The sequence below is a fragment of the Otolemur garnettii genome, unplaced genomic scaffold (assembly GCF_000181295.1).
Source record: "Otolemur garnettii isolate 467f Iridium unplaced genomic scaffold, OtoGar3 scaffold00036, whole genome shotgun sequence".
In the NCBI taxonomy this organism is placed as follows: Eukaryota; Metazoa; Chordata; class Mammalia; order Primates; family Galagidae; genus Otolemur; species Otolemur garnettii.
Genome location: NW_003852431.1, coordinates 13,338,668 through 13,364,452, shown reverse-complemented (window position 1 = coordinate 13,364,452; position 25,785 = coordinate 13,338,668). Strand labels below are relative to the sequence as shown.

At 37.3% G+C, this 25,785-nt stretch overlaps 1 protein-coding gene across 1 annotated transcript; it reads right to left on the bottom strand.

Annotated features, from left to right (window-relative positions):
* Window positions 1–626: 626 nt before the first annotated feature.
* Window positions 627–25,785, bottom strand: DIS3 (DIS3 homolog, exosome endoribonuclease and 3'-5' exoribonuclease). Its single transcript, XM_003789728.3, has 21 exons — window positions 25,478–25,785; window positions 24,765–24,922; window positions 21,295–21,488; window positions 20,837–20,910; window positions 18,873–19,040; window positions 17,839–18,003; window positions 16,189–16,302; window positions 15,391–15,528; window positions 14,758–14,904; window positions 14,276–14,392; window positions 13,915–14,016; window positions 12,727–12,791; window positions 12,558–12,642; window positions 10,880–11,007; window positions 9,167–9,253; window positions 4,916–5,072; window positions 3,660–3,874; window positions 3,383–3,551; window positions 3,100–3,258; window positions 2,294–2,416; window positions 627–1,478 (listed from the first exon to the last, which is right to left on the bottom strand). The coding sequence occupies exons 1-21, from the start codon at window positions 25,703–25,705 to the stop codon at window positions 1,395–1,397; spliced, it is 2,877 nt and encodes a 958-aa protein (XP_003789776.1). The 5' UTR covers window positions 25,706–25,785; the 3' UTR covers window positions 627–1,394.

The window sequence follows — 25,785 nt, the reverse complement described above, 5'->3', positions numbered from 1 at the left end:
TACATGCTGCATATGGCTCCTAAAACTACAAGCCACAGAGCTGGGTACTGCAGGTGCAACACAGCATAGCCAGAAAGTCTAAAATGTTCTGGCTGACCCCTAAAGGGGGTCAGAAAAGGGCTGCTGACTACTGCTCTACTGTGTGAGTCACTGACCAATGGTACTTGGGCCAAAGGCTACTCAAGTCTACTCTCTCCCTTCAACTGAATCAAGTTCTGCTTCAATGTTTGAATGTTTTCCTCAGTAACAAGGAACTAGAAAAATAATTCAATGAAAATTAAGTGCTTAAATGACTATTTATATTGGGTATATTGTAATTATACCAACTTAGTTGTATTACTAATTTATTTGCCTATCTTACTACAAACTCCTTGAAGAAGGAGATAATTTACTTGACTTGTGATGAACCTGGTATGCTTTAAATGTTTTAGAAATTTAATAAGGAAAGTTAAGTGTTTTAAGGACATCCTATCCCAAAATATCTTGAAAATGTTTTAAGGACACCCTATCCCAAGATATCTTGAAAACACCAATTTAATCACTACTAAACTCTGGTTAGCAAGGGAAGTTAGTCTGTTCCCTTTAATATGTCCTTAAACAATTCCCCCCAACCCATATAATCACAATTTTAAAAGCCACTAATTATCTGGGGTTTTTTTTTTATTTGATAAGTAATAGGATATAAACATTTAAAGTACCATTTCTATTCTTTAAGCTCTAATGTTTTATTTGGGGAAGACACTGGAGCTAAAGATCAAGGACGATGATCACACTTCTTTCCTGGTAATAAAAAAACCCAACCATTTCTCCAGTCAGGTCAAATATCGTACTTCTTGCCTTTCTACCAATACCCAAATGTTTACAGCTGTTCAAGGAGATTTAAAAAAAAAACAAACACACAGTAAGAAAACAATTAGGTAAATTAAAAATGGCAAACCAGAGATTACATACTAAACAGTGACAGCTTTCAAGATTTAGAAAGAAGAAATTGTTCTTTGCTTCTAAAAATGTCCTGTTCTCTATAAGAAATGATAGCTTTTTTTCCTACCAATATTAAACAAATCAATGTACTTATGCAAAATTACGGGGCTGCTCAATGAGCAGATGAGTGCTCCATTTAAATGATCTTTACAGATCTTTGAAGTTGCTATCCTGTCACCACATTTAAGTGATGGATATTCAATTGGATTCTTCTGCATAAATAGTCCTGTTTAATCCAGAAATGAAGTAGTATGATAGGACAGACTTACAGTTCAATAAAAATGCAAATTTTTAAAATTACCAACATATATTTAAAAAGTAACAAACTGTATCACACACTTAGAAGTGTTCTCTCAAGTTTTTCTTTTAAAAAGGAAATCGGTTTTGGAAGTATTTTTGTTGAATATAGCTAGCTATTTTTTCAGTTTCATCTTCTTTCTCTCTGGTTCATTAAGGTCCATATTCGAATTATCTGTAGAAAAGCTTATTCCTGGTATCTAAAGAAATGCAAATGGGAGAAAATAAGGTGATTAGAAACATAAAATAAGAAATCTCATCAACTTCCCCTTTACTACTTTAACGTTTAAAAGAATGTAAGAGTAGAGAGGGAAAAGGGGTTAACAAAAGGTTTTACAAAGTTAATATACTTAACACAGTGACAGTGGTTCAGAAACGTAAAAGGAGACATGATCTCAATAGATGAGAAGCCTGTCACTGGGGAAGAGTGTTTTTCACTGAACATCCTTGCCTATGTCCAATTTTCTCTAGTGGAGCCACTGTGACTGACGGCATAGGGACCTCTGATCTATCAGGGCAGGGGCAGTATCCTCAAAAGTTCATCTTCAAAAGTGCACATTTCAAAACTCCTGGCGTTAAAGGACCAGGCAGGAGAACTGAAAGACCTTTGATTTTGGCACGAGAGCCCTCAGAAGAATTTTCGGAGGTCTGGCATGTTCTTCAGATAGCCCAAGCAAGTTAGTGAGGGTATGCTATGGAAATACAGCAGAACTTCTGTAAGCTGACCACCCAAGTGACTGTACCAAACTGCTCAACAGACAGAGGTAATCACATAGGCAGCTAAGCTTTCCATACTGATACGTATATGGGGTGCGTGTCTTGTCTATAAAAATTAAGTCAACTTAAGGAGGCGGTAAGTGCAGGGAGGTGATCAGCTATGGACGTTCTACTATATTTGGCCTCCACACTAACAGGATTCCTTATAACATTAAACAGAAATAACTATGTCCCTCTTTTTGACAAAATATATACCATTTCTATCATCACAACATGGAAATTTTAAGTTTGGTCTTACCTGTGGTTCTACCAGGGACATTCTGATTTTTTGATGCTGAAGATTAGATGAGTCTAACATGATTTTTACTTTAACTTTGTCAAATATATGGAATTCTGCATCTTCTACTTTAAGTGAAGGTATCTAAACCAAAAACATTTTGTCACTATTATTTTCTTACATTTGAGGCTTTGTTCTAATTCTTTAGTTTATCCTTCATAGTAATTTAAAAGTTTAAATTTCAAAATTTCTATATTAATAACCATCTGGGTATTTGATATAACAAAAACCGCAAATAAGTAATCCAACATAAATATGACTTTTCCTTTCATTAATGGATCTCAATACATATTCATCCTGTTTCTCACCCTACTATTAGCAAACTGTTGGTCTAATAGAAGAGCATAAATGTACTTTTTTTTTTAAGTTCCCAGATGCCATTAAGAAGCCATAAAGATACTTTGGATGGAATTTACTCTTCACTGTTTTCAGAGCTGCAGTTATAAAGTTAGGGGAGTGGGGAGTAAGTCAGACACTAAAAGTCACTTTTTAAAGATTCTTTCCCTGATACAGACACAGCCTTTTATTCCTTTACTCTGCCTGTCTACCTGGGGCAAAACTATATGATATTAAAAAAAAAAAAAAAGGACAAGAGTATGTGGGAACATACACAGATGTGAGAAATTGTGAGTAAAACTACAGATTCGTTGGCATAATTAAATGTAGATCTTCTGTCATATAGAGATTTGGACAAATTACATAGGGTACAAAAAACAATTTTATGAGTGCCCCCTCAAAAGCAAACGAAAACATTAGAAATACTGTACCTCATCGTCATAAATAAGCCGTGGCTTTGGCTTGTCCTTTTCTTCAAAAAAGACTGTACCTTCTAAACCATACTTTGGAATTAACACGACAATAGCATTCTTTCTTACAAACAGAATATAGGCTTCTTCACTTATTATTCCTTTGCTTTTGAAAAACAACTGTAAAATAACATACAATCTTAATAAAAATAGTCTTAAAATATTTCGCAAGTTAACAAAATTTCTTTGAAATGAAAAAACAAACAGAACTGCATCTCTTTCATTATTGATAGAAGGCAAATACCTGGGTATGAAAAGCCACTGACGCACGCTGGGCGTATTGAGCCATTTTGTGCCGGAAATTGAGATTTTTACATATATCCGCAAGCTTGTGTTTGTCTGTCAGCTCTGGATAGGTACAGTCAGCCCCGATAGCCACAGCCAACAGTCGATGAACAATGATGTCTGCATATCTAGATGCATGAAGGAGAAATAAGAACCATGATGTGTTAGTATTAAAATGTCATTTAAAAATTCAAAATTAACTAGTTTCTATCTCTTAATTTCAAAAGAAAAAATACCTTCTGATGGGTGATGTAAAATGTGTGTATATTGGGGACGCTAAGCCGTAGTGATGAAAATCATTATCCATCCCAGAACAGAAGTACACCGCTTGCATCATACAGCGAGTGGCTAATATTCTTAACAGTGTATTTAGATAGGGGAAAGCAGGAGACTCAGCCCGGTCCAAAGAGTCAGCCAAAGACTTGGCTGTATCAGTCTTAATTTCCAAGTTCTATGAATAAAAACGAGGTAAAGAACACTACATTAAACATCTCTAAATTGGTACCATCATGTCTTCCAAATAATCAGATTAAGCAAACATAGCGTTTTCATTATTTTCCTTCCATTTAAAGGTGAAGGCCAGAAACAAAACTGTACTGGTCACTATAGCTCAGTCAGAACAATGTTCTGATTCATCAAATCTATCTGCTTCAAGCTAATGTAGGGAGATGAGTCAAAAAACTTGAATCATTCTTCCTCTACCTATAGTACGCTTTGGAGTGGTAGAGTGAGAAGCAGATTCAGTTCTGATATGGTTGGGTAGATGTGCCAGAAAGGTCTGAGCCAAAACCAGAAACCAACGCCATATTAGAATAATGCTCTTCAATATATTAGAATAATGCTCTTCAATCCACCACGACTCCTTCCAGCTCGCTCCCTAGATGGTAGAAATAGAGCCCGACTGAGGTGATCCCAGAAAAACCAAAGCAAGCGATAAGTCACTCTAGGAGTAAGCATCCCTAACTAAAAGGCTACTACTAGAGGTAGGGGGCACGAAAATGGTGCCCTTTCTATATTTTTCCTCTTCTTATGTCTGCAATAAATAGACTTCTTTCTTAGGGACATGATATGAAGAAGACTTAACTAAGCTGAAGTAAAGAGAAGACAAAATGTTCACTATCTCTAAATATCTCTATCTCTAAAGCTAGGCAGTTCATAGAAGCCACAAAGCAACACCAAAAAACGCATAACAGCACTGAGATAAGGAGTAACTATGTATGTCCAAGATACTGTAAATAATTAGTCTATAACATCTGTCTTTAGCATAGAGGCTCTGTAAAGGCATTGAAAGATTTTATTAAGCAGATCACTTCAATGTAGAAATAGACAACCATACTCACGTTAGATACTTTTATTTTTTCCATCCAAAAACCTACTGGCAGAATTCTATCAATAAACAACAAAACTTATGTAGATGTTAATATAAATTATTCAGTGCAAAGGACAGACCACAACACAAATACAGACGATTCTTTACAGTACAGGATCTTACCTTTGACTTAGCTGCCTTAACAAGAATTTCATAATTTGAAGGAGGTGGAGCAGGATGTTTTCGAAGAAGAGCATGTTCAGAAAATTCTTCATGAATTTTCTTTGCAACAGAGATGTTGGCAAGTAACATAAATTCTTCCACCATGGAATTTGTTTCTCTGCCAATGGAAACAGCATTAAAGAAAAAAAAGAGAAAGAATCTGAGACTTCTATATATCATATTTACTCACAGGTTACCTTTTCTACAAACAAGGTTACAGTTTTTCTTATGTAAATATTCATATATGTCCTACACATATATATTTTTAAAAGCCTATGGCTTTTCCCTTTCTTAGCTACTATGCTGACAATTTCTTATAATGTATCTACTGCCAGAGTAAATCTTATACACCAGAGAAGATTTTACAAGAAAACACAGAAGCCTTACTAACTCTATTAATATATAAAATTTTAAACATAAGAATTTCTACCTCCTTTTACTAGGTCCAAAGACATTTTTATTAAATTCTAAATCCATGGCTCGGCGCCTATAGCTCAACCGGCTAAGGCGCCAGCCACGTACACCTAAGGTGGTGGGTTCGAGTCCCCAGCCCGGACCCGCCAAACAACAATGACGGCTGCAACCAAAAAATAGCCGGGCGTTGTGGCGGGCGCCTGTGGTCCCAGCTACTTGGGAGGCGGAGGCAGGAGACTCGCTTGAGCCCAGGAGATGGAGGTTGCTGTGAGCTGTAATGCCACGGCACTCTGCCCAGGGGGACAGCTTGAGGCTCTGTCTCAAAAAAAAAAAAAAAAATTCTAAATCCATGAAAATAAACTATACCAAGAAAAATTAAAAGCTATTTAGGTAATATAAATTTTGGTTTGAAAAATTAAAACTTTCAGCAAGAAATCACTAAAATTAAGAGATCGTATTTATAACAGTTAATGTGACTTCTTAGGAGCAGGCATTATGCCTTAGGCATAAACCTATGCCTACCCTACTCTGCTTTGCAGATGGAAAATGAAGGACATGCCACACTGCTCTCTTGCTCAAGATAAATTATTACCAGTCTCAGAATCCAAGTCTACATAATCTGACTTCTAAACTCTTAACCAATGTGTTGATACTGTATTCATTCCATGTATAGTTACTCTGTGTATTATTTTTTTTTTTTTGAGACACTGTCTCACTATGTTGCCTAGGCTAGAGTGCCACAGTGTCATCCTAGGTCACAGCAACCTCAAACTCCAGGGTTTAAGTGATCCTGCCTCAGCTTCCCAAGTAGATGGGACAACAGGCACTTGTCATAATACCTGCATAATTTTATTTGTAACAGAAACAAGGTCTTGCTCTTGTTTAGGCTGATCTCAAACTCCTGAACTCATGCTATCCTCCTGCCTTGCTTCCCACAGTGCTAGGATTATAGGTGTGCGCCACTATGCCCAGCCTCTATGTATGTTTTCAGTTCAGCTTAGTAAATGATCTTCCTTCTGTTTATGTAGTCAAAATTCTGATACTGTTTTCATTCTATGTATATTCAATGTACATTTCAGGCTTCACTTAGTAAATGATCTACCTTCTACTTGTACGGTGCTTTCTCACAAGTCACTGAACATGCATTATAAATCGTTCATGTTTCCATTTTTAATAACATCTTGTTTTTTTTTGAGACAGCGTCTCACTTTGTCACCCTTGGTAGAACACAGTGGGGTCATAGCTCACAGCAACCTCAAACTCTTGGGCTCAAGCAGTCCTCTTGCTGCAGCCTCTCAGAATGCTAGGATTACAGGCATGAGCCACCACGCTGGGCCCATCTTTTAACTTCTTAAGAAGAATTTACATGCAATCTTAAATATTAGAAAAACCCCTAATCATATGAGGACAATCTCTTAGAAATGTGGGTGATGTTCTTTAGCAAAGAACAAACAGCTCCCAATATTGAGCTCATTGTTACTACTTTTTATTTTCTTTTTAAGAGACAGGGTCTCATTGTCACTCAGGATGTACTACAGCAGTGTGATCACCTATAACCTCAAATTCCTGGTCTCAAGTGACCCTCTCCATCAGCCTCCCACAGTACAAGGATTACAAGTGTGAGCCACCATGCCTGGCTTCATTGTTAGTATTAGCATTAGACATACTTAGAAGTAACCCACTAAGGAACTTTTTAAGCGCAGATCTAAAGCATATACTGGTCCTAAGTAAAAAACTCAGTATTTTCCCATTTTTAATCTTTGTCATCTACTAGAAAAGCATACATGCATGTTTAATTTCAGAATTACCATATATGGGGGACACTATGGAAGTTTTAAGATACATAAAAATTAAGAAACAGAAAATCATTTTGATTACTATATTTTCTCAAAATAATCGCCACAATAGTCTACGCCAGCGGTTCTTAACCTGTGAGTCGCGACCCACAGGAACTGTATTAAAGAGCATCAGCATAAGGAAGGTTGAGAACCCTTGTTCTATACACATCTGCATTCTAGTAAACCATTGTTGAAAACACTCTTTCCACTCATTTTCTTCAAGTGCTGTAAGGTCACTTTAGTAGTTTGAACAGCTTCCTTAGGGCTGGAGAACCTTCTTCTGCACATGTGGTTTTTTACTGTAGGAAACAGGAAATAATCACAGGGGGCCAGGTCAGGACTGCAGGGTGAATGAGTCATAAGTTTAACCTCTGTGGACTCCAGGAACTGAATGGTGATGTTGCTTGGGAGGACATGCTGTCATGGTGCAAGACAGTCTCCTGCAATCCAGTCCCTGACTGCCATTCTTGAAGCTTCCGAAAACTTTTGGTAGGCACACTATTGTGTACCACTGAGTAGTAACAGTTCTTTGTTCCTCCAGACAAACAGGTGCAACGTGACCACTTTCTTTCCAACCTTTGGGGCCATTTCATTTTTGTTAGTGGATTTTCATTAGCTAAGTGACTACCACTTATTCTCTGGATCAAACTAATAAATCCAGGTTTCATCACCAGAAATGACTTGCCTCCATCCAATAGGACCAGTATTTCTTCACATTATTCAACACAGATGTGCTTCTGTTCACCTGGCAAAGTGCGAGGCACCCATCATGATAAAACCTCCTGACGCAAAGACAATCACAGGACACTGCTGGCAATTCAATCTGTAGTGCTATTTCAATGTTCTTAAACATCACTTGATTATTAATATTTTTTTTTTTTTGCAGTCTTTGGCTGGGGCTGGGTTTGAACCCATCACCTCCGACTTATAGGGCCGGTGCTCTACTCCTTTGAGCCACAGGCACTGCCCACATTGATTATTTTTGTTAACTACTTTTTCCATGGTGGCAATGTTCTCTGCAGTATCTGCAGTCACCAGATACCCACTTGTTGGTCTCTTCTAAATTCTTGAAACCACCAAATACTGTTGAGTGTGAAGAACTAATATCCCTGAAAGCCTGTTATAGATGCTCAAGGCTTTGAGACTCATTATACACAAAAGTGCTCTCTTCCCAGCTCCACAGCTGACACAGACTAAATGTCATGCACACGAGGACAGTAATAAATGAGGCTCTCCCAGCAATGTCGATAAGCCCAGCAAGTTGAAACTTACACAGGTCCATCAGAAAGGACGCTGCTGTCAACTATCTATCTAGGAAGTGAAATAATGGACCCTAACACAGTCTCAAAACTTTCATAGTGACCTTCATATCAGAAGCAATGAAAGAGGCCTAAACTCTAATTTAACCAAAAATGTCCCTGTTACCTATATCTTAACTAAAGCTATAAAAGAAAATCATAGCTTAATTCTGTGTACTTTTCATAATGTCCTGTGAGGTAGGTACCAGTAAGAATAAGAGACGATTTACAGACAAATAAATTGCAGCATAGACAAGTTAAAAAAAAAACTTGTTGGAAATAGTAGTGGCAAAAGTGGAATCCATGGGCTTCAAGCCCATTCTATCCTATTACAGTATATTCTGTATTTAACACCTAAGAAAGTAATCATGACAATCTCTTATTTACCATAACCATTACTAGTCAAGTTCTAATATATCATACATCAAAGAAATAAATTGATATTGAAAATTTTTCCATTATACTACTACTCCTAGTTTTATATAAGAAAACCTAAAGAGATCAAATTTACTTTTCTACATATTTTAACCAAGAAAATCTACAATAATCCTAACAGAAAGCAACATTTTGAACATAAATGTTTTAGTTATTAATATATATACTAAAAAACATTACATTTAAATTCAAAATCTTATCTACTACCCATCCAAAAAGTTGCATACCTAAGTTCCTTGGTCTGCAGATCTATAGGATCATGAGTTTCACTGTCCATGTGGAATCGAACTTCAGGAGAAGACAGCGTCAAAGCCCTAAATAAAAACAAAGAGTTAAATTAGTCAAGTGAGCAAATAACAAGACAAAATTCCAAGAATGAATCTTTTATAGGTAATAGACTAATAGGCAATCCACGACAATCATGGAAAAGGGAAAAAAAAAATAAAGATGACTGAGCAAATTAAGTGAGAAATAAGCCCTTTTCTTCTTCAACTTCTCACCTTTACTGAGAGCCCCTGTCGGAATATACACTACAAAGGGAATCTTGACAAATACTCCTTGCCCTCCATCAAGTTCTACATCAAACCTCATATGTGTTTATTAATGGATCTCAATATAAAAAGCAAGGTGTATTTATCACATCTGGATTGTTTTTTTCTTCAAAGAACAGTTAACGTCCTGTATCTATTCATGAGTATTAATAATTAAAGAAGCTAAAATATGTCGCTATTTTGATTATTTTCTTTATACTCCTTAAGTATGAGAAGAATCAATGATATATTTTACCAGTAGATGACGATCTTAATGCAAATGTTCTTATGATGCCTGCCTGGCATACTGTTCAATAACAAAAGGACTGATAATGTGTCATAAAAAAATCCATTTCTATTTCTCCCACATGTAAACGACAAGCTTAAATAAGAGTTTTGCTCCAGTTTGATAACTTTTGTTGGGTTTTAGCACATCCAAATTGTCCACACAGCTCAAGTCTCACACTAAAATCATGATAAATTCCCAGAAAACTGAGGTGCTAGTAGAGACACATGTGGCTCAGCACTACCTAGAATAACGTCCAGTGGAATTTTCTGTAGTGATGGAAACATTTTATATCTACACTGGGCAATAAGATAATCATGAGCCACATGTGGCTAGTGAATGCCTCAAATGCGGCTAATAAGACTGAGGAACTAAGTTGTTAATTTTATTTAACTTTAATAAATTTAAATGGGCATCTTTTATCAAACAGTACAGGTATAGGGTTTGCACTCCCCAACAAAAACACTTGTAGTAACTACTTGTGACCCTACCCTGGATGGACATGAGAACCCAGAGACCAGTATCTGAAGGGCTCATGTTTCATATACTTGGTTTTCTCTGATAGCTGATGACATCTGTCAAGAATCCAATTTGTTCTGACTGCTTTCTTTCAACAAGTTTGGGTTAACACTCCTTACCTTAATCTTTTTGTAGTTAGGTTAATGCCACACATAATAGCTACAAGGTCTAAATCTGCTACTTGCTATCCAATCTTTGGAAAGACTACTTTATGTAACTTTTAGTTATTTAAAAAATAAAGTGTTGCATTAGATAATCTCTAAAATCCCTTCCCCAAATCTAAAGTGCTAGGAAGACTTCATCCACATTTATTTGAAAACCAGTGTTCAATCTGGAAACTCATTTCTAATTAAAATTAAAATAATCCATATAAGTCTTAAGAAGTTCTTCCCTTCCTAGAATTTCTTCAAGACCTTTAACTCAAACACATCATTCTGTAGCACAACAAATTATAAGAACTCCACAGTAGCTAGAAGAAATGGGAGTCTCTATTCACCTTATTAAATAATTCATCACTGTCCTTGATAAAACAATTTAAAGAGTCCACAAATCATCCTAATACTATGATAAATGAATTAAGATATCTTAGTATCTTTGAAATATACCCTTTTTCAATTCTTTTTTTCTTCAGAATTTTGGCTAGTTTATTTAGTCCACGGAGACTAGAGGTAATATCGTCATTCATGGTTGCTGAATCAATTCTCATCTGAGCTTCGGCATAGGTGAGTGATGCCTAAAAAAGAAACCACATGTTAACATAGCTCTTAGAAATGATAAAATTTCTTTACTATGCTCTCACATTTCCACTACCTAAAACTCATGATTTCAGATAACCTAAAATCTATAACAAAAGAGAAATTCACAACTATAATATTTTTTTACACTCCATGTACATGATTTCTGGTTTATTAACTCTGAGGCACTATACAACCTAAGCAAACTTACATAAAAACAAAGAAATAGGGCAGTACTATTAACAAATAGTTTAAATTTTAATCACTTTCATATTTCTGTTAGTATAGAAAATACTCAGGTAATACTAAAATATAATGTACAGGCAGGTTACATCTATTCTCTGATAACTGTAAAATAAACTCTCTTCCAGATTGTTACTATCCTACTCACTGGCAAATAATTAAGAATATTATGTGAGTCTAGCCAGAAGTACCTAAGAATGAGACAAATCATAGAAAAATCTAAAGAAATCTTTAATGACAATCCAAATTATATAAATATTACCTGTTTCTGTTTCTATTTCTTTCCTCATGGAAAACTACCACTTTTCATAAACAAAAATTTGAGAAACGGCTTAAGAGTTTTAGATTATGCAGGTCATAATCCAAATCATAGATTCCTGGGAGAGGCAACCCATCGATCCACTAAGAGCTAAGAGCTCCTCTTCTAAATTATTTCATCTAATTTTGTTACACTGACCAAGTCCGAGAAAATTATAAACTCATTCTTATTTATAACTACTGATCTGTGGAGGCATAGATAATCACATATCACTATTTGTCAGTCTAACAGCTTTATTTCTGTCAAATAAAATGTCTGTCACTAGGAAAATGTCAAATAAAAAGTCTGTCATGAGTGGTTTTCTTTCCAACCACTAGTTACCGAAACAGAAAAATGATGCCAAAGGGAAAGAAAAAGCAGGTAAGCCCGACAACAGATCAATGAAACATAAGGGGTTTAGTAAATCTTGGAGAAAAATGGAGAGCAAAATGAAGACAACAAACGGGAATCTGGGGAGAGATACGAGAAAAGGAAAAGGACGAGATGGACAATCTCACTCCACTTCCGTCCAAACATAATCTCAGGCAACTACTACTACTGGAATCCAACTATGACCCATAATATCATTTCCATGAGAAGATGTGGACATGGTGATGTACATGCTAACTTTTTAAACACTAACTTTTTATAAGTAGGAACAACTTCCATTACTGTGTTTCTGAGTTGGGGTGTAAAAATCACCTATTTGGTCTTCCCTAATACATAGATTTTAAGTTTCTGAATACAGAACAACTACGACATAAACAATTTTCTGAAGAACATTATTAAGCAAATAACTGAAAAATACTAGATTCTGCTGTAACAATGGAGAAAATTTTAGTTGTATAAGCCCTACTTTCCCCAATCACAAAATTAGCAAAGATTTCAAACACTGGAGATAACCATGAAACTAATCTTTGAATTAATTAGGAAACTCAATTAATTTGGAAACTAGGAAACTCAAAATTAGCAAAGATTTCAAACACTGGAGATAACCATGAAACTAACCTTTGAATTAATGACACTTTTTGTGAACCTTGTTTTTAGGATTTCAGCATTGTGATTCATTTCCCAAATACATGAAAATGCCAGTCTATGAAGGAAAATAAGACCATATTTATTAATGGGAATCAGTTAAAGTAGTAAATACGATATTCTTATGAAAAAACATGAATACCTGTCAACATTAGATCTTAAGGAACATAAGTTAGAGCTAAGCAACTCTGGGACCATGTCAATCCTCTGTAAAATATAAAAATAGAGTTACAGATTATTTAGCTATATCCACACATTTATTTAAGATTCTATTCCTACATAGCACAGATAGCATTAATCTAATAGGAAAAAAAAGGAGCTTTCTGGTCTTCATGAACAGAATGAGAAAACATCAAGTAAAAAGTCTGTCACTAGGAAAATAGCCATACAAAACTGTGGAAGAAAATCTATGAAAGAAAATTGGACTTCATGCCAGTATACCAACGTTTAAGTCCCCTAAACTACTGATTTCATGGTCTTAGGGAAGATTCAAATCTCCAGTCTGTAAGTTGGTACTGAGTAACTGTCAAAAGCATTAACAGCTCTATTAATGGACCTTTCACTAATGTTTAACACAAACTACATGGTTTTACAACTATTAAAAACATAAGCTGGGTGTGGTGGCTCATGCCTATAATCCTGACACTCTGGGAAGCTGAGGCCAGTGGACTGCTTGAGCTCAGGAGTTCAAGACCAGCCTGAACAAGAGCAAAATCCTGTCTCTCAAAAGAAAAAAAAAATAGCTGGGCATTAGGACAGGCACCTATAGTCCCAGCTACTTGGCTTGAGCCCAAGACCTTGAGGTTGCTGTGAGCTATGATGCCATGGCACTCTACCAATGGCAACAAAGTGAGAGACTCTGTCTTCAAAAAATAAATAAATAAAAAGTAAAAATACTAAAAATAGAGAGAAACTATACTTTTAAGGAAAACAAGACTAGGCTTAACTTTCCCCTTTACTTTCACAGTTCTTCTGTGTAAGTTTAGGGGAATCATACTTTACTTGTTATTTAGGTCACCTACTAACAAAAATGTGATTTTCAGGGATTCAAAATACACTTTATTCCATGATTTCTTCTGGCTAATTCATACGATACGCAGTCCCTAGATTACAAATGAGATAGGTTCTGTAGGTTTGTTCTTAAGTTGAATTTGTATGTAAGTTAGAATAGGTACTTTTATCCATTATCTGTAATAGCCTCCATTTATAAGTCCAAGTTGTAATAAGTCAGATATTTGTAACTTAGGGACAGCCTGTATTTTAAACCATAACTGTTCAAGAATCCAAAAAAGCCCATGATTTAAAAAAATTTTAAATCCAACACATTTACCTTTTCACAAAGGTATACAGTTGTTCCTCTTCTGGCTGATTCTTGATCCAAGGCATTTCCTGGCCTGATAAAATGGCTAACATCAGCAATATGAACACCAACCTTAAAAAGACAATAAAAGGATGTTCATATGTTTAATTCGATAAGTATACCAAAGAAATTTTAAAGAAAAGAAATTTAGCCCTATCAATTGAAGAACTCAGTCACACCTGCAATTTCAACTTCCAACATATGCCCATTAGTTTTTACACCCATGACTACACTGCACACAGGTAGTTCACAAAATCTATCCTGGGTCAAAAGAAAATGAACTCAAGAATAGAACTCTATCTAGGTAAGAACATGATTCCAACGTGAATACCTCCAAATGTCCATTTTCAAGTTCTCTGCAATGTAGAGCATCATCTATATCAGTACATCCCGGGGGGTCCACACTACAAACACACAGATGCCTCAGGTCTTCTCGATTTTTCATGTCCTAGAAGATGTCACAATATAAAAAAATAATTTCAGTACACGACTGCAACTCAGCACTTTTAAAGTCAATAATATATAAAAAGCCTAGCTTAATTTTCTTGATGACAACCACAAATTATGATTTATAACTAGTAGTTTCCTCTGCCTTTAAACTATTTGATATATGCTGGCATCTGCCCCTCAGAAAAAATTTGTCTTTCAGTAAAGCAGCAAATGATTTCTGTGATACCTAAGAGAGCTATACCCAACTAAATGCAGGGGAGGAAGAACCATGATTTCCACATATGTAAAAACACATATAGAAATTATGCAAAACTAGCTACAATATACTAACTTGTAAAGTGCGATGAACTCTTTTCAACTTACGTTTTCAGTAATACTCCAGGGCATCTTTGGCAGAAAGCTGAGAACAGCTTGTGAAAAGGGCTGGTGGGGAACATCATGCTCCAGCAACAAAACTTCTGTTTCAGTCTCTTTCTCTCCAACATCACCTAAATTTTTTACAAAGTGTCCCTAAAACCAAAAGCTATTATTAGAAAGGCCTATTTTATAGGTAATTTACATTATATATTAAACTTTTCAGCACTTGATATATCATTTATTCTAAATATTCCCCTAATAACGTCTTAAAAATGACTCTTTCCATAAGCTAAATGACCTCTCAACTGATTTTATGACAGAGACTTCATGAGGGCTCAATTCTTACATCAAAAAGCATCTATTTCCTATGAACTGTCCAGTGCAAAATGTGCTTCAGCTTCAAATGTTGTTAATTAGAATCTACTTCCTATGAATAAAAGTTATTTGTTCAGAAATCTGAGTAAAAGTAACCATATGATTTACTCTGCAATTCCATAAAACTAACTTTCAAATTGAAATGCTGTTTATCAGTTAACTGTGAAAGTACCCTAAATTTCACGACTAATCCTGTGCAGAAGGAGATTCTATTTTAATCAAAAGCACCAATGTCCTAAGATAAAATTAATAGTTTGAGCTTACATTTGGATATCTGGAATTTCTGGGCCAACCATCAATGGCAACAATAATTCTTCGTCCCTCTAATACAGAAGCCTGCCTCGTTTCAATCCGAATTCGAGGGATTCTCTTGTCAGCAGGTGTAAAGAGATGTCTTCTTGACTAAAGAAAATTAGGAGAAAAGGTTACACAAACACGCACAAAATCTGAGGATAGAGGCAAAGAGACCACTCTAAATTATATGAAACATCTTTTTTTTTTTGAGACAAGAGTGTCATTATGTCACCCTCAGTAGAGGGCTTGGCATCACAGCTCACAGCAACCTCAAACTCTTTTAAGCGATTCTCTTGCCGCAGCCTCCCAAGTAGCTGGGACTACAGGTGCCCACCACATCGCCCAGCTATTTTTTGTTGTTGTTTAGCAGGCCTGGGCCGGATTTGAACCTGCCAGTCCCGGTGTATGTGGCTGGCGGCCTAACTACTGAGCTATGGGTGCCGAGCCAGAAACATTTTATCATTTTTTTAAAGAGGAAGAAAAACCAGATCAGTGCAAATGCCTGATCCAATGAGGGCAGAAAGACGTGTGTGTGCCCATGTACATGAGTGTGTCTGTGCGTGTACTAGAAAGTGACATAGTAGCACAGACCCAGGCTGTAGAAGCTTCCACGGTTTGTGAGGTGCCACTGCTCTACTGTATTTGGCATTTTTGTCGCAATACCCTCTCTTAGAATTGAGTTACCCTAAGTAAAGAGGTTCCAGGGGAACAAAAGCTTAAAAAGAAAGGTTAGCACTTTTATTACATACTAACGTGCTCTTTACTCACCTCCTTGATGTCAGACTTGGAAAGCATGCCACAATATGGTCGCCAATTCCTTTTTATTATTCCTACCACTCTACCCGTAGGCTTTAACATTTTTTCACTTACAGCAGTCTTCAGCTGAGACATAAAAATAAAAATCTTCAGTCATTTTCCTCTAAGTATAATGAGGTGATTTCACTTCAACATCAGAATATGTATTTAAATGATAATACATTCAGGCAGTAAATTATGACATAAAATTAGAATGTTGATGCTTCAAAATTCTAGACACAAACATGCTAAACCAAACCATGGAAATTATTTAATAAAATCCTAAAAAAAAAAAAAAAAGCAAAAAGCAAAGAAATAAATACAACTGAATAAGTATGTCCCAACTCAATCTTTCCAATTTAATATTTACTGACTAAAACACACACACAGGTCTGGGAATTAACAGACTAGAATTTTAGTACTATTTTTCATTAACTACCTGGGGGGTTATGGTGACTAGTACCCTTTGGACCTTTATTAATTCATTAAAAAAGAGATATGCCCTCAAAGATTCTTCCTTATCTTAAAAAAAAAAATCCAAATAAAAAGTGTATGCTATTAGAAATAGCAGAAAAGGCTGGAAACAGTAATCTCAGCATCCTGGGAAGCTGAGGTGGGATGATCACTTGAGAATAGGAGTTCGAGACCAGTCTGGGCATCATAGCAAGAGCCTGCCTCTACAAAAAATTAAAAAGTTAGCTAAGTATTGTGGGGTGTGCCTATAACCCCAGCTACTCAGGAGGCTGAAATGGCAAGATCATTTGAGCCCAGGAGGTTGGGGTTACAGTAAACTGTGATCACGCCCTGCATTCTGGCCTGGGCAACAGGGCAAGACCCTCTGTTCCTTTAAAAAGAAAAAACTGCTAAGAAATAATCAAAAGCATTCTCTTCATAATAAATATGGCAACAGAGAAGAAATAATTATGCCCAAACATAAGGGCACAGAAAAACATGTTAATATTACGTTACGGGAATGCTGACATTACATAAAGCATTTCACACATTTTTTTTTTGAGACAGAGTCTATGTTGCCCTCAGTAGACTGCTCACATCACAGCTCACAGCAACTTCAAACTCCTGGGCTTAAGCGAGTCTCTTGCCTCAGCCTCACAAGTAGCTGGGACCACAGGCGCCCACCACAACGCCCAGCTATTTTTTGTTTGTAGTTGTCGTTGTTGTTCAGCAGGCCCGGGCCGGATTTAACCTGCCAGCTCTGGTGTATGTGGTTGGTGCCCTAGCCACTTGAGCTACAAGGGCCAAGACGCATTTCACAAAATGTTAAATTTGTATTTACTTAAACCTCACTAACTTAGATTGCATACTTAACTGTTACAGATTTCTGGCTTCACACTCAAATTAACAGTTTTGTATATACTGTTATATACTATATACAAAACAAACCCACTTATTTGAGTCTTAATTAAGACTGTAAAAGCAAACTACTGAAATATTAGAAGTGGAAAAAAATCAGCTTTGCCTATGACATGTGTTAAACCTGCAGAACTATAATTTTATTCAATAAATCTGAAAGGAAAAAACTTGTTTAACTTTCTCCAAAGCTGACCGATTACTTAATAATTCTAAGTCACCTAGACCAAAAACAAGACCTGCTCAGTTTCATACCATTTGTTCTCTCTCCTCTTCCTTCTCCACATCATCTTCATTTAGACCTTCATCTTGTAAAACCACAGAAGACGGTGCTACCCACTGACTCTTGGGGAAAAGCTCCACAGCCACAATATCCTCATGGACAGCACGGTTTAAATGTTTAAGTCCTTGTAAAAGTATCTATTTTAAACAATACATGGCATGTGCAAATATTTTTAATGGCAACATAACAACGGGAAGGTCACCTAACCAAAGTTTCTATATACTCTGAATGTCTCTATGTCATCTCTATTTCTTCTCCTTCATATTTTCTTCTTTTGTCTACAGTTTCCTTTAATCCCATACTCTCAATTTCTCTGGATCAAGTAGAAAAATCATGGGTCAGATGATACAATTTGTGTTCAAGGCTCCACCATAACGTACTAAGTGGTGGAGCCTTGAACACCTCATTTCCTTTTTGGTTTCAAAAATCATGGGTCAGATAATACAATTTGTCTCCACCATAATGCACTATGGCTCCACCATACTAAGACTTTGGGAAAATTTATTTCAACTCTATTAAGTCTCAGGGTCCTCACGGGTAAAATGAAAGAAAAAATGCGGTATCTACTTTGATAGGTTGGACTGCACAGTAAATGAAATAATGAATGTAAAGAATTCCAACAGTTACCAGGCAAACAGTGAGCAATGCAAAAATGGTTGCTGTTTGCTTTAAAGGGTATGAAGCAGCCGCATGTGTTATGCAACGAATCTTTACCATAACTGTTCATAATATACAAAACAGCATCTTATTTTTTTCTTATTTGAAAGACCAGATTCTTATCCTCTTAAAAGTAGACTAATGGAAAGTTCTTTTCTCCAATAAATAGTTTTCTTAAAACTTACAAAATGATTAATTCTACTAGTAACTATCACCTCCTACATGATCATCCTCAAGCTGATAATCTGGGATGATAAAGCCTTTTTCTCATACAAAATTGTAAACACTTAAACGGAAGATAATATTTTGAAAGTATTTTAGTATACAAGGAATTTATTTACACGCTTACCTCTTTATTTTCTTCATTGTCTCCGTGAATCCATACAGTAGCTTCTAAGTAATTTTCCCTGCTGGCTCTAAATGTTCCTTGAAGGTATGTACCAGATTTTATGCCTTGTTGTAGCTTACTTAAGGGAAGGTGCTCTGAAAATATTATTTTTCCACTTTCTATTTCGTTCTATGAAATAAGCAAACCAAAAGATACAGTTGGTAAACCTATTTATTCAACACATGTAACTATCATCGATATCAGGTATCATCGATACATTATAGTATATACAATTCTATGAATATAAGATATAGTACAGTGTTTCTTCTAGACCAGGGCTAACCAAAACAACTTTCTGTTTTGTGGAGGATATATTCTTTTTGTGATGTCTAATATGGTAGCCACTAGGCATAAGTTTCTCTTAAGCAACTAAAAAACGAATAGTACAACTGCGAAACTGAATAATTAATATGTACTAAATTTAAACAGCTACATATGACCAAGTGGCTGCATATTAGGCAGGGTGATCCTAAACCTGTATTCAAAAAAATCAAGTCTAGCTTTTATCTTCTCATTTCCCTGTTGGTTTCATAAAGTAGCTGGTCAAAGGTAAGCAGGGATGAGAGAAATACCGTCAAGACTGGATTTATGTACATCTTATCACATAAAACCTATCTCTACAACAAAAGCCACCATTTACATTTACCATAGCCATGTGCCAGGTGGAAATGAGAGTGTATTAATGCTACTGTTGCTATCTCATAACAATGCTATGAAGTCATTAATGTGTATCACTTTATACACAGATGGTGCCAAAAAAAGGTATACACATTTTAAGCAATGTTATCTATGTATTACTTTTCAAAGTTGAACTGATGGTACCATTACTAGTCAAGTGTACCTAGACACATGAGCACATCCATTTTACATGCAATTCGTACATTTTTGGGGAATGGTTGATTTTACTTCCAACAAGATCCCTTACAATGTGCATATATTTTTTTGGCACCTTCTGTATTAAAACAAAGAAAAGAAGGCTCAGCATTTGTTTTGTTGGGTGGGGTTTTTTGTTTTTGAGACAGAGTCTCATTCTGTTGCCCCAGGTTAAGGTGCTACATCGTCAGCCTCACAACCACCTCAAATTCTTGAGTTCAAGCATCCTCCCACCTTGGCCTCCCAGAGTGCTGTAATTACAGGTGTGAACCACTATTCCTGGCCAAGGCCCAAGGTTTAATTATTCCCTTAGCATGCCTTCTCGTATCAGCCACTACAGTAACCCCTTTACCAGCCTCTCTGCCTCTAATCTTCCCTTGATAAAATGCATCATCACCCTAGACACTGACATTAGCGTGGTCTTACAAAATAACGGCACTTCTAATCACCCTGCTCCCACCACCCATGCACACCTCATACACTCTCAATTTCTCTCAGCCTGCCCTATAAGGTAGCAAGCTCAGAATCCTATCTGCTTTTTCTTCTCCTCTTAGTAGCTCTTTAGGGACATCTTTATAAGATACTTGAAAAATTACTAACCTACATATAGAACAAATTCTAGATCTTCATTATCTATTCTGTCCTACTTCATCTTATAATTCCTATCTCTCCTACTCTGGGCTTATGTTATCTGCACTACTGGCCACTTTGTCAAATAGCTACTACTTATTCACAGATCAGCCATGAATTCCATTCTTTTTTTTTTTTTTTTGGTCAACTAAATAGTGCCACCACGTGCCAGATGCTCCTCAGGTTGCTAGGGATAAGTCTATTTTAGAAAGTCAACTCATTTAGAAACAGCACTTCAATAAGCCTATTAAAGCCACTCTTGTTGTTTATAACTCAAGGCCTCCTCCAATTCCAGTTTACCCACCAATATTCCAGTTTTTCAATTTGGTAACTATACACCTGTAAACTGTAAACTGTACACCAACATGCCACAGTAGCTATTTCCACTTTTCAAAGAGAAAATAAAACAAAGTCAAGCATACGGCTTCATCAGACAGACAAGCAAGACGATCCACCAGTTCAGGGTTAGCAGTCAGGCTCTTTACATATTCTTCACCTGAAAAATAAGTTTATGTTGTGTAGATAAATTCAATTGTTTTTTTCCTTAGATGTGAAAAAACATGAATAGTCTTTTTTCAATTGTACTTTAAACAAAAACCAAAGATCTGTTGATGTGGTCATGCCTAAGCAGAGGCAGTGGGTCCAGTAGCTCTAGCAGTTTATACTGCTAAACCATGTGCAAATGCTAAGAGGAAAATTAATAGCCACTGTGCACAACTTACTTAGCTTAACTCTGAGAAGTTAAAAAATGCCAAAACATCACAGGAAGTTGCATAGAACTATGAAAATATTAAATAATCAAGTGAACATGTGAGGGCCTAATGACAGGTTTCCTATGCATTTATACACATGCAGTAACTGCTTCTGCATTTAGACTTACAAGTAAAAGCTGGTATTCCTTCTTCTACGGCTTTCTCTTTGTTTTTCTTGTCATTTGTTATGAAGATAACTTGCAGCTGGTTCTCTGCTGATATTTTCTTCAAATGTTCATTGTACCATTTTGCCGCTACTCGAATGGCTCTATCGTTCCTGTCATTTGCATTTTCTCCCTGCTCTTGCTCTACATAGGTTTCTCTAAATGTAAAGGAAAGGGGGAAAAGTGAAATAAAAGGAAATCAATAGAAACAAAGCTATGTAAAAATTCTTAGGACATAAATGCTTAGCAACCATTAAACTGAAAAATCAATAGTTCATCTTTTCTCTTGAAGGTATTCAGATTTATACCTCAGATAAGAAATAAATAGAACTCCTATAAGGTTATAAGAAAACAATTGCTTAGAAAAGAGTCACATTATTAATTAATGGGACAATAAAAAGGCTAATGCAATTTCAATTTACAGTAAGAAAAATTCAAAATCAGAATTTATACATTAGGTTGAGACATTAAAGTAACAGCTTCTTGAAATAAACTGTATTAAAACTTTATAGTTGGCTCGGCGCCTGTGGCTCAAGCGGCTAAGGCGCCAGCCACATACACCTAAGGTGGCGGGTTTGAATCCCCAGCCAGGGCCCGCCAAACAACAATGATGGCTGCAACCAAAAAATGGCCAGGCGTTGTGGCGGGCGCCTGTAGTCCCAGCTACTTGGGAGGCTGAGGCAGGAGACTCACTTGAGCCCAGGAGTTGGAGGTTGCTGTGAGCGTGATGTCATGGCACTCTACCCAGGGGGATAGCTTGAGGCTCCGTCTCAAAACAAAAACAAAAACAAAAACTTTATAGTTCTGGTAATAAGATTTCACACGAACTATAGATTAACACCAATTCCTAAAAGCTACAAATGGCACGATTAAATAATTTATGATTGTAATTCTATAGTCACTAAATACATAATACATTAAATACTTAAAGGCATAATACATTACTTACACAAATACATGGTAAACACTCAATAAATGGCAGAGGCTATCTGGAGACGGAAAGACCAGAGAGAGATGTGATTGCACATTCCTTCTAGGTCTATCCACTCTGAACTCCCAAACAGATCAATGCATCTACCTATTTCTTTAAATCTGTTCTTCACAGTCAGATTTAAGTATAATAGCAAAATTTAGTACAACAGCTTTTAGTGCTAAAAACAGATTCAATTACAGAATTTTAGCTTGATTTATATTAATAGTTTATTAATAGAATTACTTTATTCCTCATCATTCAATGTACCTGCAAATGCTTTAAGCTTACCAGTAAAAGTAATTGGTTAATTACTTTTTTGGTTTTAACAGGATAAGTAAAACTTAAATGAGATTTGCCTGGATGTCCTAAGAGCAGGGGTCTTCAAACTTTTTAAAGAGGAGGCAAGTTCACTGTCCCTCAGACCACTGGAGGGCCGGACTGCGGTCCCGGGACAAGTTGACGGCTAAGCAGGGCAGCGGCAGCTAAAACACCCAGCAGGCAGATAAATAAATGTCCTTGGCAGGCTGCATGTGGCCCGCGGGCCGTAATTTGAGGACCCCTGCCTAAGAGCCTTACTATAAACCCCAGTACTGCTAAGGAAAATTGACTGCATTTAAGCTAACAAAACTGCTAACCTCTGATTAGCAATCTGATGATCACACTTCACAAAAACTTGGTCTTTCTGCTCTGAAAAATAGGTAATGTTTCTATTTAATATTTCTGGATTTCAAGGAGGTGCTAGGAATATGAAGACTGCAAGTGCTTTACTGATATTCCTCACAAAAACAGTATTTAAGCCTGAGATATAAGAATACAGAAGAGAAAATTGAGAAATTAAGGTTTTCTTAATTTGCATAGCCTGAGGGATGGGGTTAATCACTACCAGAATTCTACAGCGTGTCCCAAAAGTCACCCCAAAAGTTGACATACATAGGAAAAATGGGACAGTGTAGATAAATGTACCTTTATTTACAAAATATTCTCTACATGTTGGACATGTCTTTGTAAAAAAAATTTATTTTTATTATTATTATTTTTTTTTTTTGCAGTTTTTGGCTGGGGCGGAGTTTGATCCCACCACCTCCACCTCCAGTATATGGGGCCGGTGCCCTACTCCTTTGAGCCACAGGTGGTGCCCTCTTTGTAAAATTTTGAAAAATCTGCCCCCCAGGGGACACTTGGGAATGTCTGAAGACACTTTAGGCTGTTATAATTCTGTTTGGGAGAAGGTGTAGTTGCCACCGGGTAGATGCCAGGGACACAGCTAAATATCCTTCTAACACAGTATCAATAATGGCAAGGGTAAGAAACCCTAACATAATCAAATAAAGTATCACAGATAATCCATCACAGATTATTTATGCAACATAATATGCAATATCAAATTTTCTAAGACAATGGTCCAAGTTCAAAGGTCATGAACCTAAAACATCAAAGAATTCTATTTCTTTTTTTTTTTTTGGAGACAGAGCCTCAAGCTGTCCCCCCGGGTAGAGTGCTGTGGCTTCACTGCTCACAGCAACCTCCAACTCCTGGGCTCAAGCGAGTCTCCGCCTCCCAAGTAGCAGGGACCACAGGCGCCCACCACAATGCCCAGCTATTTTTTGGTTGCAGCCATATTGTTGTTTGGTGGGTCCAGGCTGGATTCAAACCCGCCACCTTAAGTGTATGTGGCTGGCGCCTTAGCTGCTTGAGCCACAGGCGCCAAGCCAGAATTCTATTTCTTAATCTAATCTTTCTCAATGTAATCAGTTAGTTGCAAGTTCAAACTTTTTTTTTTTTTTTTTGAGACAGAGCCTCAAGCTATTGCTCTGGGTAGAGTGCTGTAGCATCACAGCTCACAGCAACCTCAAGCTCCTGGGCTCAAGCAATTCTCCTGCCTCTGCCTACCAAGTAGCTGGGGCTACAGGCGGGAGCCACAAAGTCCGGCTGTCGTTGTTGTTTGTCAGGTGGGGAGGGATTTGAACCCGCCAGCTCAGGTGTATGTGGCTGGGGCCTTAGCCACTTGAGCCAGTTACTGAGCCAAGTTCAAACTTTTAAAAGCACATTGAGAATAGCTCTGTTTTGTATCTTTAAACTGCTTCTTCACAAACTGATACTTTTTATTACCTTATGTTGGTTTTTTACATACACGGTATTCTAGGAACACAGGCAAATCTCATCTTCCAAAATTCTACTGTTCAACTCAAGATAAAACCAAATCCACAACAAAACATTTTGGAAACTAAGGTTCTGACTGTAGCCTAAGAGTCAGCAGACCTTGGTTCTAGACTTGATCCCATCAGTGCCTATGTGACTTTAGTGGAGGTCCACTAAGCCTTATCTTGTGCACAACTGTGTAAGAACCAAAATAAGAAACCCACTGCTTATCTTCTGAGAATGTCACAAATTACTTTCCAAAACCCTCTCCCAAATTTAGCTAACTTAGCGGTAGTTTTAATCTAATATAATATTTCTTTACCTATGATGCTCATTAGTGAATGTATAGAAATGCTTTTCTCGGTTACTCGTCACATCTCGGATTCGTTTATAGACAGGGGCACTCCGATTTCTCACTTCTTGGAGAACTGTTTGCAGTACAATTACATTTCTAATGGCAGGGTCCTCAAGAACATCAATCTTAAAACAAAAGAGGGAAGGAAAGAAAGATCAGTTCTCTACATACTCACTTGTATAACGTTTCTGTCAAACATAAAACCCTGCCAGTTAAAACGCTGAATATACATGTAAGCCAAGGAGCTATTTGGCTACAAAAAGTGACAGTAGTCACTCCGCCTTTCAGGTCTACCAGCGAAGACCACAGTTAAACAGACCAATCACGAAATTTCGTAGAATCAAGGCGATTAATAAAGAAATACGTTGGCCCACATCGTTTTCATTCGTAGGGACTTACAAGCTGCCTGGGAGTCTCAGGCTGGAGGCCACAGAAGCCCAGGTCCCCGGCCTCCAGACACTTACAATCTAAGGCAGAAAAGACACCAGGAGTTAGAAAATTAACGTGTCTAAAAGACGACTCCAAGAACTGAATATAACAGTGCAAAGAAAAGAACCTCGGCCTGGGGAACAGAAAGCTTGGGACCCTGTGGGATTTGCCTCTATGACCCCGCCCAAGATCCGCCTCCCCGGGCCTCAGTTTCCCTGTGACATCGCCGCTCTGTCCGCCCGCCGACGCACCTGGTGCAGTAACACGTTAGTATCCGGCAACAAGTAGTGCGGCCGTGGGCAGAGGCTACTGGCCGGGTCCTGGGGCTGCAGCTCCAGGACCGGCCCCTCGTGCGCTCTGCCGCACGCCGCGCACCCGGGCGCCCCGCAGCCGATGTCGTCCCGCAGGTAGTGCTCGCGCACTATCTTCATCACACCGCCCGCCCGGGTCTTTTTTAAGAACGTCTTGGACTTGAGCATCTTCCCTCGTGGCGCAGAATCCCGACCCCGGTAGCGCTCTCCCGGCGAAAATCTCCTAAGGTCCCTGTCGCACAACTATA

Coding starts and splice junctions, on each gene's coding strand:
- DIS3 (XM_003789728.3), bottom strand. CDS start 25,705: ATGCTCAAGTCCAAGACGTTCTTAAAAAAGACCCGGGCGGGCGGTGTG. Junction 14,393..14,757: donor CCTGGAGTATTACTGAAAAC/GTAAGTTGAAAA, acceptor GACATCTTCTAG/GACATGAAAAATCGAGAAGA. Junction 14,017..14,275: donor TTGAAAATGGACATTTGGAG/GTATTCACGTTG, acceptor TGTCTTTTTAAG/GTTGGTGTTCATATTGCTGA.